The sequence below is a fragment of the Strongylocentrotus purpuratus genome, unplaced genomic scaffold (assembly GCF_000002235.5).
Source record: "Strongylocentrotus purpuratus isolate Spur 01 unplaced genomic scaffold, Spur_5.0 spur5_scaffold_7, whole genome shotgun sequence".
Taxonomy (NCBI): domain Eukaryota; kingdom Metazoa; phylum Echinodermata; class Echinoidea; order Camarodonta; family Strongylocentrotidae; genus Strongylocentrotus; species Strongylocentrotus purpuratus.
In genome coordinates, this window is record NW_022145613.1 from 19311492 (window position 1) to 19324360 (window position 12869).

General features: G+C 37.3%; 1 protein-coding gene across 1 annotated transcript in view; it reads right to left on the reverse strand.

Annotated features, from left to right (window-relative positions):
- Window positions 1-230: 230 nt before the first annotated feature.
- The window catches only part of LOC588072 (presequence protease, mitochondrial), a 32994-nt gene continuing 20355 nt past the window's right edge, over window positions 231-12869 (reverse strand). The window contains exons 16-26 of the mRNA XM_787772.5: window positions 12323-12443; window positions 11768-11844; window positions 11228-11393; window positions 10340-10440; window positions 9413-9524; window positions 8738-8850; window positions 7948-8001; window positions 7095-7166; window positions 2984-3098; window positions 2100-2233; window positions 231-1200 (exon numbers count right to left, since the gene is read on the reverse strand). Of these exons, the coding sequence (XP_792865.3) occupies window positions 1107-1200; window positions 2100-2233; window positions 2984-3098; window positions 7095-7166; window positions 7948-8001; window positions 8738-8850; window positions 9413-9524; window positions 10340-10440; window positions 11228-11393; window positions 11768-11844; window positions 12323-12443 (1159 nt within the window). The 3' untranslated portion in view covers window positions 231-1106. The remainder of the gene's footprint in view (window positions 1201-2099; window positions 2234-2983; window positions 3099-7094; window positions 7167-7947; window positions 8002-8737; window positions 8851-9412; window positions 9525-10339; window positions 10441-11227; window positions 11394-11767; window positions 11845-12322; window positions 12444-12869) is intronic.

The window sequence follows — 12869 nt, forward strand, 5'->3', positions numbered from 1 at the left end:
GCGATCATGAGAACGGGACGTACGGACGGACGGACAACCCGAAAATATAATGCCTCCGGATACTTCGTAACAGAGGCATAATAAAATGTTGAAAAGAGCTGTATAATGATATGTTGACTATTGGCATATCATCCAGTACATGCCTTATATGTAACAGTAAGAAGTTTTGTTTCACATAAATGCATAGTCAGTAATAATGGTTAAAAAGTCTATCATACTTTATATTGATGGAAGATATAAGCAGTACTAAGAACAAGTTATATTTGTTATTTAATTAGTCAGAAGTCTCGATTTCAGGGGATGGGCATAGTGATTTTCCTTCATTTGAATTCATTGTGGTTCACCGATTGTAATAGGAGCAGATGTACACGTACACGGCTTTACATGTAAGTCTGTCTTTATAAATCTAAAAGACCTCTTTTCAATTTCATCTCCGTAATCATAGTTCATTTGCACAAATAAAAATCATGACTATTGCAAATTTTGTCCATGTTTACTTTTTTTTAAAGTATTCCCTATTATAATGGTTAATGTTTATATGCTGGTAATATTCAACCACTGTTTGAATAATCTCTTTCTTCCTTACCGGTATTAAATCTCTAATAAACACAAATCTCTTGTTTATAGTCACCTCAGATGAGGTGTATATAAACATTGAATATTTCTAGCATTTCATCCCAACTGAGAATAAAGACATTGCACTTTCCTCTCACATCACAGTCCGAAGACATAAGGGATAGACTTTGAAGGTACATCAGGGTGATCAATATGTCACCTTCAAATGAAAGGCAAGTCTTCATGCCAGTCTTGAATATTCTTATTTCATCTTCTCGATTGGAAATGTGGAAGTCTAATCAATTTGACATCTCCATATGAAAGGCAAGACATAGAGCTTTAATTCTTAGATACAATATTCCTTGTCATCTTCTTGATTGGAAATGCGGATTATTTATTAAAACGACATCTCCATATAAAGGCAAGACGGAATATGCATTCCAGCAGAAAAAAAATCCTTTTGATCTTATTTGGAATTTTGACGAAGTGGAAAATCTAATCAATTTGACATCTCCTCAGATATAGAAGCTTCCATTCCAACCTGGAATTGTTCATTCCTTGAGTATATTCCATCCCTGACTGGTCATGGTGGTGGTTGGTCCTAGTAGAGTAGTGGCATGGGTTCTCTTACCATCCATCAAGTACCTAAGAGGAATAACAAACAAAGACAAACCAGACGGCTATTACTCTAGGACCAGATGGACATGAATTGTTGATCCAGGGATCAGATGATGTCATGTCTTAAAGGGGGTGTAGCATGACAAGACTATGTGTCTCTCCCGTGGCCTGACTCGAGACCGATCGGGATGAATCGTGTACGCTAGCGTGCGCAAACCCACTTAATCAAGTCCATTTGTTTAGTTGTCCAAAAGACGATGTACATGGCATCAACCAGTATTCCCCATGCTACAACCCCTTTATGAATTGGTTTTGTTCTCCACCATACATTCTGTTAGAGGTGATGCACTGGAAGACTAGACTAATATTGAACTGCTGTTACAAATATAAAAAACATATTTTTTATGTTTTTCAAACATTTTTTCACTTACCGGTATAAAGAGTTGTGATTAATATCAACTCTTTAAAAGACAGTGCCTAGATGTAAACGTTGACTTCAACTGTACATGCAGTTGGTATCAATATACTTTTTCAGTTTAATTCCAATGAATCGCAACTCTCTGTAGGAAAGAACTTGGGACTCATTTCACAAAGGCGTGTTTCAATGATATAAATGACAAAAATCTGCTGATAACCAATCAGAAGCAACGATTTCAGAAGCTTATGGCAAATACTGTCATTTGTCACTGATGACAAGTTTTGTTAAATGTGGCCCAGGTATCAAAATAGAAATGCGCTGCACATGTATTAAGAATGCTTTTTACACTCAAGTTTGTCAGAAAAGGGGATTTTTGTTTTTGTTTACAACACAAGTTGAAAAGCAAAACTAAAAAAGGAAAATTACTCCAAAAAAAAGGAAAGGTAAGCAGCTACAAGGTGACATGGTTATTTTCATGAGGAAACCGGTGTTGAGAACGATTGCATACCTTTCTGCTACATCTCTGAGGTCGTCTTTAGTCACAGCGAAGAGTGCATCTCTAGTTTCCTGCTTCATATCATTGTCAATCCCTGTGGAGAAGAGAGTGGCACCCTTCTCGGCCGGTGAGAGCGGACTATCAACCTGTACATGGATAACACATAGCACGTTAGCTTTGCTTATCGAGATTCACAAGAAGGTACTCTTGCATTAGAACGGCATGGTGAGTTTACATTGCACTCCTGTGACGCAAGAAAATCATCTGGGAGGAACTAGAAGGGCTTTCACTCTACAACTGTTTATTGTTATATGACCGTCAATGTTATTAACCTGACCAATATTATTAAATTGACCAATATTATTAAACTGACCAATGTATAATAGGGAATGGAAAGTCCTTTAAGTATTGATCGTATTTTCATGTTATATATGTTCAGAAAACAGAAACCTGGTGCACATTGTTGTATTTCAGCTACAAATTACTTTATCTCCTATCCTCACTTCTCTACTACTTCAAGCAAAAAACATGTAGTTTTCAATATCAATATATCTCACCGTACTGGATTTTTTTTTTCTCCAACCAAAGTAACAGCAAGGTAAAAGAAAAGAAACATTTTACAGTAAAACATTGTTTTTTCCAACCTTTCTTTCAGAAACCTAGAATTTTGCTTGAAAGAGAAGTCTTTAACATGTTGAATTTGTGTTAAACCTTTCTTCATCTGTACATTTGTTTCTGTTGATCCTCTCTTCTTCTATCTCTTTTGTTTCAAAATGACATAGAAAAATAAGAGTTCAAGCTTCATACACAAGGATTTCGATGTTTATTGACATTGCTAATCTGTTGCACTGAGAAAGCTAAGTCATAAATTAAATTTCATGACAGCACAGACTTACCACTGAGAAGACAGAGAGTTTGGCTTCATCTATATCTTGTTGAGTAAACTTGCCATCTAGGGCCCACTGGACCGATGACTCAAAGGCTGACATTGTCTCCACTGTGTTGGGATCCCTGTGAATGAATGAATGAAAAATTGATTTACCTATATCACTAAACATCTTCCATGATTTACAGTCATGAATTCACTCTATGAAAGGCATCGTTTATAAATGTTAAATCTGAGATGCACAGCCCTACGTGTTATCTGTTATCAGTGTCTGTGATATCGTTTATCATTGAAGCCCTAAAAAATTGCACTTCAAAATGATCAAGAAGTGCCTCAAAAAAGTAAAAATCTTGAGTGTCTGGTTTTACCATACTCGTTTTCCCCAATAGACTGTAGTGTTATTAAAACCGTTATTTGAACATTATTTTTTAATCAAAAGTATTTTTGTTTAAATCTTTCAGTGTCTTGATAGAAGAGATGAGTATGTCATGGTCAGGCAACATGCCCAGAAGGAGGTTCCTCAACGAGGATGAGATCCAGGAGGTCATTGATGGATTCATGGCTGATGACGACAGCGAACATGGAGACGATGATTTTCTTCTTGATTCGGAGGCTCGAGAGGCAGGGTATGGCGGGCCTGATGACGACGTGTCTGATGGCTACAGAGAACAAGAGGACATCCAAGATGACATCCCAAATGACTACATGGAGAATGCATATGATGATATGTGGTGTCGTGCATTTGATCATCGTGTTGGACCTCTTCTTCGCGAAACTCTTGATGAAGTCAAATCCAGTGAAGTTTTTTCTGACTTCTTGTCAGCAGAGATAATTGATAGAATAGCGGTGGAGACTAATCGTTATGCTGACCAGTATTTCAGGAGAGTAGGAGGGAAAGAAAACTTGCCTCCTCGGTCAAGGGCAAGGACCTGAATTCCAACTGATCCAGCAGAGATGAGGGCCGTTTTAGGAATCATCATGTACAATGGCCTTGTTTGCTTGCTGGCTTACAACCAAGTGTGGAGTACAAACGCAAAGCTTAATCTTGGCATCAAGAGCATTATGTCACGGGACCGCTTCATGCAGCTGTTGTTATTTCTTCACCTGGTAAACAACGAAGATGCTCCTGAAGGTGACAATAGAGATCGACTCTTCAAGGTGAGAGGAGTCATGGACATGTTCACAGATAGATGGGCAGCAAATTTCTACCCTGGTCGTGAAGTCAGTGTCGACGAGACAGTGATGGCATTCAAGGGGAGGACTCGGTTAAGGCGCTTTAATCCAAACAAGCCTCATAAGTGGGGGATGATAGCTTGGAGCATTTGCGATGCCAACACCGGCTATGTCCAGAACTGGAACATTTCCACGGGGCAGGAAATCCTGGAGAATGATCGTGGGGCCATGCACCAGGTAGTGATGGATGTCTCGGCTGGATACCTGAACATTGGACACCATATTTATATGGACAATCTGTTTTCTTCACCGAGTCTTTTTGAAGAGCTGGCTAGCGAAGACACCGGTGCATGTGGGACACTGAGGGCCAACCGGAGAGGTGTCCCCATTGCTATCAAATCGCACAAACCCAAGAAGGACGATCCACCTTTAGTGGTAAAGGAAGGGGATATCACATATATTTCATGGGCAGACAAGCAAGCAGTAAAGCGTATCACGTCTGTGCACAACGGAGACACGTACGTCAAAGAAGTCAAAGAAGTCAGAGCAAAGAATGGTCCAGACCACATTAGGAGATATGTCAAACCCAAAGCCATGGAGCAATACGGACTGACGGAGAAGCACTTCCCAGCAAATAACCCCAAGAGGAAGGGAGATGGGAAGCAATGTTTCCGAGACTGTGATGGGTGCTCCAACAGGGAGGGAAAACGTCACCAAACATCAACTGTTTGTAGAGACTGTGAAAACATCCCCCTGTGCGACAAGCCATGCTTCAGACTGTACCACACCAAAAGGAAGTACAAGACGGCCTGTACTCCTGCGTTTCATCTTGAGATCGACAATGTTGAGGATGCGGAGCAATAGATAGTTCATTCCAGCTGGAATAGACAATATTTGCTATCATGCGATACCTCCAGTGGGATTCTATTCATGCAGGGATGCCAACCTTTCAGAGCACAAATCCGTAATCATAAGGCTAAAAATCCGTAATTTGGAGACAAAATCCGTAATTTTCTGCGCGACGCAAATTTTTCTGCACGCTGGCAAGCACAGCTCCCGCAGGCAAGCGCGATAGCACAACAAGTTAAATAAAAGTAACATAGTCTACCTGTTCATTAGTTGGTGTTACACGATGCATTTCCATTTCTTACTGTATTCTTCTTTAAAAGTCTGTAACTTCTTGCCACGCTTCTTAGTTGTGGAAGACATGATGATTGATATCTAAATCCAACCAACATGAGTTCAGATTGTCGACGAAAATCGACGAACGCTGTGACAGCCTGTGAGAAATCCGACAGTGTACACGGCGCTAGCGTAGCGAGGCCTGGCGCTGGGCATGGGCGGGCGGTAGCGGCGCGGCCAAGAGAGGTATTTCACCCGGCCCCCGCTCGCGAAGCACATGTTGTATGCACATGTATGCACTGAAAGGGGTGTGCTAGATAACAAATTGTCCAATCGGAAGCCCTGTGGGATTTCTATGCATGGATTCAAGGATGGCTGCGCTGCAATAGTCAAAAGTACGTGCTAAACCTTAAACGTGCTAAACCTTAAAGTGCTAATTTTGAAAATCGGCAAAATCCGGAATTTATGGTATGAAAATCGTACCGCCCGTAATCGGCCGATTTCCCGTAGAAATTACGGGAAATCCGTACTAGTTGGCATCTCTGTTCATGTCCTTATCTTTATATGAATTGAATTGCCATGATTTAATAAGTGCAATGTAATATCAAATGCAATGAAATTTTTCTGTCAGGCTCTTTGCGAAATGTTTATATTTTTCCATTTTGCTGATAATTATTTGCTCTACATATTATTTGCTATCATGTGATACTTTCTATTGGATTCATTCATGTTGCTTCCTATTTATTATTGGAGTAATAACAATATACATTATTTCCAAGTAAAGTAATAGCTGCTGATTGTCAGGCAAGAATATTTTGATCAAGTGTTGTGCATGTTCAGCTATATATAATTATGTCTTTACTATTAGATGAATTCAATTGCCATGATTTCATGAGTGCAACGTAATTTCAAATGCAATGTCAGGGTAATGTGGAATATATTTATCTTTTATTGTAATGTATTGAACATTTGACAATTGTACGGATTTTTCTATATATATCGTCGTATTATGGGTCTTCATATGTATTTCAAGTGAGATGCTAGTTGCCAATAAGCAAGTTTGTCATAAGTACATGGTGGAAAAGACCCCAATTTGTTTGCACATGCGCATCTGTTTCGGTGGACGCGCTACTTAATACTGGTGCACATGCTATGACAATTGTACTTTCTATTGGATTCATTCATGTCGCTTCCTATTTACATGTATTATTGGTGTAATAATAATATGCATTATTTTCAGGTAAAGTAATAGCTGCTGATTTTCAGGCAAGGATATTTTGATCAGGTGTTGTGGTACAGTACTACACGTTCAGCTGTATATGTAATTATGTCTTTACTATTAGATGAATTCAGTTGCCATGATTTCATACATGTAAGTGCAATGTAATTTCAAATGCAATGTCAGGGTTTGTGTGGAATATATTTATTTATCTTTTATTGTAATATATTGTACATTTGACAATTGTAAGGATTTTTCAATATATCTTCATATTATGGGTCTTCATACGTATTTCAAGTGAGATTCTAGTTGCCAGATTTTATAGTACAAATGTAACCCCATTTGATCCATGGAACTTTAATATGGAGCTTTGTACAATGACGTTCTTATGCCAGGGATAGTGCGCGTTTTATATATATATAGATATTTTTTTTAATCTTGTTTTAATCAGTGCACTGCATTGACCAGTGACCTTAGTCAATCTTTATTTTATTTTTTATAGTATTTTTTGTATGGTACATAGTTGTACACAATAAAGGAAGGGTGGCTCATATTAATCCAGGTAAACAGTATCAACAGGTTAATCTTATAATGAATAAAAACCGACCTGTAAGAGTAAAACTTGAAAGCGCCCTCGGTGCCCATGGATGCTCCACCTCCATATGCTCCTCCCTTCTCCCTGTATGGCGGAACAAAATTATTATCAATGAACATGCACAATATGCTGTATTAATCTAAACATATTCAAACATATATTTCATCCATTAAGGTGAAGAGATCTTGAATTCTTTAACACTGAATAAAAACAAAGAAACAAAGAAATACAAAAAATAAACACACAAACAAACAAGTTATTACAAAAAATGTCATGCAATTGAATAACGATTCCTAAATTATCCTCAAAAATGACATGATCATAGAGAAATGCTTTAGAAGATACAGGAATTTCACAAAATTTCTCAGAGCTTGAGGCAATAGCCTACACTTGGTGAAAATAAAACAAAGTAAAATTAACGTTCATAATACTGGTTCGACAATAAATCCACATGTAGGAAATCTCTCATACAGCTTTCTGATAATTGAAGGAATTATGCTAACTTTACTTGAGACTACACTTCAGACCAGAGTGACCAAAAAAATGTAGATTAATATATTCCCAATAGACGTTACAAGTGCCATGCTGAGGCACAAACCCTGAAAATGTACATCTTGGGAAAATTTGCACTGGTGTCTACACCCCTTGACTACAACATATGGAATATGCATTTGTATGAGAAATATGAAAATCAAGATATGTATGACTTCTAGAAAACACAGGTATAATCTGTGTAACCTCTTTGGAGCATTGATACCTGAGAGCATAATTTTCTGCCCCTCACTCCTACCCACTTTAACACTTATCTTTATGCTAGATAAATGATGGTCTATCCTGTCATTATCATCTGCAGATCTATGCTCACCTGATTTCCCGATGCAGGTATTTGGCAGACATCAAACGGGCAAGGACCCTCAACCTGTAAAAGAAACAAATAAAAGGGAAAGAAAGAGTTTAGTAGAATACAAAAAATGTTATCAGGGCAGCACGTCTGCTGTCTTGAAAAACAGGTCATGGTTCATACTTGTTTAACATCATATCCAAGATATTTTTGCAGTCATCACCAACCCCAAAGTTGAAGAAAACGGATTAAACTTCAAAGTTTTTTTCATTCTAAAGTGTGACAGGATATACATGAACCCCAAGTTCAATGTCTCAGAGAAATTTGTGGGATGACAAATAAAATTCTCATCCAACAAACTGAATTGCAACATTGAGCATGCATTCAGAAAATATTAAATGGACTTGTACCATAACTTTTGCAACTTGAAAGAAATATTAAGCTTGCCTCACATCAGGTTGGCAGCTTCAATTGGTGGTATTCTCGAAAGCGGACTAACTTTATTCCATGGTTTAATCCACTGACTAAGTATGGAATGCCAAGTGCCCATATGAATATATTTTTGAATAATTTGATATTTCCCTAAAAGTACCATGATAAAATAATTATATCATAGTTACATGGATATTGTCATTCATCAATTATAATATTACATTTTATTTTAATTTAGTGATAGATCAAATTATTCAAAAACATATTCATATGGACACTTGGCATTTCATACTTAGTCGGTGCATTAAACCACGGACTAAAGTTATTCCGCTTTCGAGAATACCACCCAATATCTATTTTCAAAACAATGATAATGGCTTACTTGGGGAAGTCTGGATGTGAGTAAGGCACTCCACATACAGCATGGCTCATGTAGTTAACAGGGAATGGAAGCTCGTAGTGCATTCTCTCTTCAGATGGACTGAAGTCAGATGCCTGCGGAGAACATTCAAGAGTAGTTTTCAGATACATGAAGACATGACTAGGATAAAAGTGTGCGTGTAAATGACTACTTACAGATGTGTATCAATCTACTTTGTATGTTATATTTTTGATAACTTTTAATGGTGATTATCATGGTTACGTCCCTATAATGGAAGAGAACAATAGTCGAGAAGGAGAAAAAGCAAGCATGGGTATGTAGATGACAAAGGACAGAGGAGGAGCAAAAGAGATGTGAAATACCTAAGAGAAGAAAGCATACTCAGTTTCAGGTTTTAAAGGAAAAAAATATTTTCATTGGAACAAATTTTGTTTGTTTGGGTGTTGACAAACCAAAGACAGATTTTCTAATTGATCCTTTTTACACATTTTTATTTCCAGAGCTCCTATAAAAAAAAACAAGACCTAATCTTACCAGAGATAAACTAATACAAGATACAGGTGCCAGCATGTATTTCTCTTCTTAGAATTTATGATCGGACAAAAGAGATCAAAGTAAATTAACATGCACGCCTACAACATTAGATTGAGCTTTAATGATTCCTATATACTTTACCTGTGTTAAATGTAGACTGTCTCCTAAGGGTGAGCCTGGTAGATTATCTAGAAACCTTGTCAGCTGATTGGCTGCTTGATCCACGCCTTCTGGGCTGGAGTTGACTGCACATCTACAGGTATCAACAATATCAATGACTCATTAGTCACTAGTCATTAGTGATTTAGATACGGAACTTGACGTACAGTCAAACCTATCATGAATTGCTAAAGTGAATCAAAAGAAGTGGTCTAAGGTCCTAATTCAGGTACCTTAGAATGCAACATTCAACATATTTTTTCTTCTTCTTATCAAGAACAAATACTGAATTGTGACACTTAAGCCTTGTTCAGGTAAACCATGGCATTTCTTTTGCAATGACATTTTCTGTATCTCATAACACAGAGCTGAAGTGAATATGCATAAGACCTTTGTTGGGCACACAGTTGCCATTCATTTGCATCTTTATTTCATTTTAAAAAGCACTTTACCACTCCATATCAGAATGAGCATTAATCTGACAGTGGGTCAAGACTGGATTTTGTTTTCAGTATCATCTCATTAGAATAAATCATATATGTGTATTTGTTTTCAGTATCACCATATAATACCTTATGACAGATAAGGAAATAGTTACATCATGTTGGCCAGTTTAAGCAATATTGATAGTCTGATGGTGCGCAAATTAGGTTTTGGGGTTATGTTTTCAGAATCGTTGCATAACAATTGATCATATGTTAAGTAAACAGAGTAACCACCTAATATCAGTCTTATTGAGACTAAAAATACAATAGTCTGAATGTGGATGAAGACTAGATTTGTTTTGTTAACATTATCACTGTACATGACTTGTATACTGAGAGCCAGAAAGGTGCTAACTTGTATATACTAACACACTGATAAAGCCCTTCTGGCTCTCAGACTCTAGATGAGTACTGAAGCAGTTACCTCATGTTGGTCTTGTTTAGTACCAAGGAGGCAATAGTCTGAAGGTGGGCCAAGACTGGGTCCAAGTTCTCCTTCTCGGCAAGTCCTTTTAGGAATGACACCTAAAAAGAAACAGAAGAGATTTGCAGGTTTGAGTACTACATATGAAGGTTATTTATCCTAAAGTTACATTGTTATGCATGGGAGAAAAGGAAATTTGTAAGGTGCTAAATGGACTTGAAATCAAATGCTCAAGGTGCACTCTTGCAAAAGATTAAACAACATAAAAGTACTATACACAAAAGTATAATTTCAGTAGGAGGCAATATATAACAAAGGGGGGGGGGGGGTGGTGAGAAGGAAGAGAATAATTATAGGCCCAATCAAACACATACATGTATATATTGTTTTTGAACAGTTCAACTGATCAGAGAGCATTCCACAGCTAATTAAGGCCCTGCATGAGCAAGTCTCTGTGTTCGGGGAGCTTAGAGAGACAAGTCTAAAGTTTTTAAAGCGTAAAGACCTAGACAGAATGTAGTGATTTATCAAAAGTGATATTGGTCGATGTGAATTATGTTTTTCTTCTTTGGTGTTTTTTGTTTTAATCAATTTTCTTTTTCTTAAAAGGTTACATGTACTAAATCCCTTCAATTCCCTGAGTTCTACTGACATTCCATTTCTGTCTTCAATTTATTTCACATTTGTTCATGTTCAATACAATGAAGTTGAGGTTAAGTCTTGGATTTAAACTTTTCAATTCTCAAAATGACTTGCTCATGCTAAAACAGATCAACAAATTCATTAATCTGGAGACAGAATGAGACAAGCTCCACTCATTGTATTTATAAGAAACAATTCCATAAATTTACATCACAACATAAAATATTCCAAGCACACATACAGTACCTGGGTCATTCCTCCTGCTATCTCATGAAGCCTGCCAGAGGGTGACAGACTACTTCCAGCTCGTTTCATAGCAAAGGCATGTCCCATGTATACAATAGAGTTGGCTAATTCTGCTGCTTCCATCCGTACCAAGGTAGCCAATCGCTCCATGTCATTCAGCCTTGGGCTAGGATTATTAAGAAAGCAAGGTTTCAATTTTTGAAATAAAAACTATTAAAAGGTTGACAAAATGAATAGACTTATTTTAAAAGTATTCCTAGAGTATTTGATGTAACCCCTATCCCACTAATTAGGTAACAAAACACCTGTGTGTGCTACACACAGATGCAGTTGTACAAATCAGATAAAGACCAGGTTCTTTTAATAGGTTCATTAATAGCTGCATTTACACTGCAAGCACAAACTATCAGTTTTTCTCACATTCTAGTTCTTCTCATATTCCAGTGTTTTATCAGAAGTTGCAAAACCAAAATCGAAAAACCCATCTTGGGAGTGTGGTATCTACAAACATCCAAACATGGAGTCACAGGTATTACTAACCTTGTGAATACTCTGAGAAGTAGATCAAACATGTCTGGTAAATTCCTGTCCAAACAGAAGGAAGACAGACCGATCCCCTGCGGACAAAAAAAATCAAGAAAGAATGAAAACGTTTTTAGACGGTGGTGATAGTGTTTTGATCAACTCTACATAATTCCTATCAAATCAATCATATTGTGAATATTTATCTTAGTGTGATGATATATTACAAAATGTAATGTACAGGCAAGACATTGATCTACTTTTGCCACACTCAACCCAGGTGAGGTATTAAAATGGGTACCTGGTAGGATTATTCCCTGAAATGCACTGTGCGCTAATATTGGTAGCCGAGCTAAAGCTAGGGTAATAATTTCTGAAGCTCTTGGAAGCACATAGAGACTAAGTATTGTGCGCTATACAAGAACGGACTATTAATATTATTATTATACAGGAATCATTGGTATAAATAAATAAGAGTAGTGCATCTAGAACAAGGTCATTGCCTAAAAATCTTAAGAGCCACAATTTAGTAATAAATTATTCATACTACATTCAGCTTACTGTTACACATACCTGTTCATATTGCATGACATCACTGTGATATTGTGCTATATGTCTAGAAGTTGAGATTCCGCCAGTCTTTAGCTCTTCCTTCTGAGCAAACTCTATGAAATCAAGCTCCCCCGCACCCATCCTGTCATATAAAAAGACATTAAAGATAAAGACCAGTTATGGTCATGCGATTGCATTGTGAAAGAACACGTGCACGATATCTATCAGGTCCAGATAGATATAATAATTTACCAAATATATCAATTAGTAGGCGGTTTCTCAGCAAAATTTGTATCATCACGTATTAGTCAAAACATATTCTTTCACATGATTGGTAATAAGAGCTTCCATTTCATTTTTTTTTTGAGAGGGGGGGGCGTTTCCAAAACTGATCTTTACCTTTAATAAGCTCTTTATTCTTAGGTCACCTGCCCAGAGAAACCTTACAAAAACAGACAACCAAAAGACAATTAAATCATGTCTTCCTTTGGAACAAACTTTGAAATCTAGCTACCATGCCCCCATGACTATGGTTATGAGATATAAAATGATAAGATGTACATCCCAT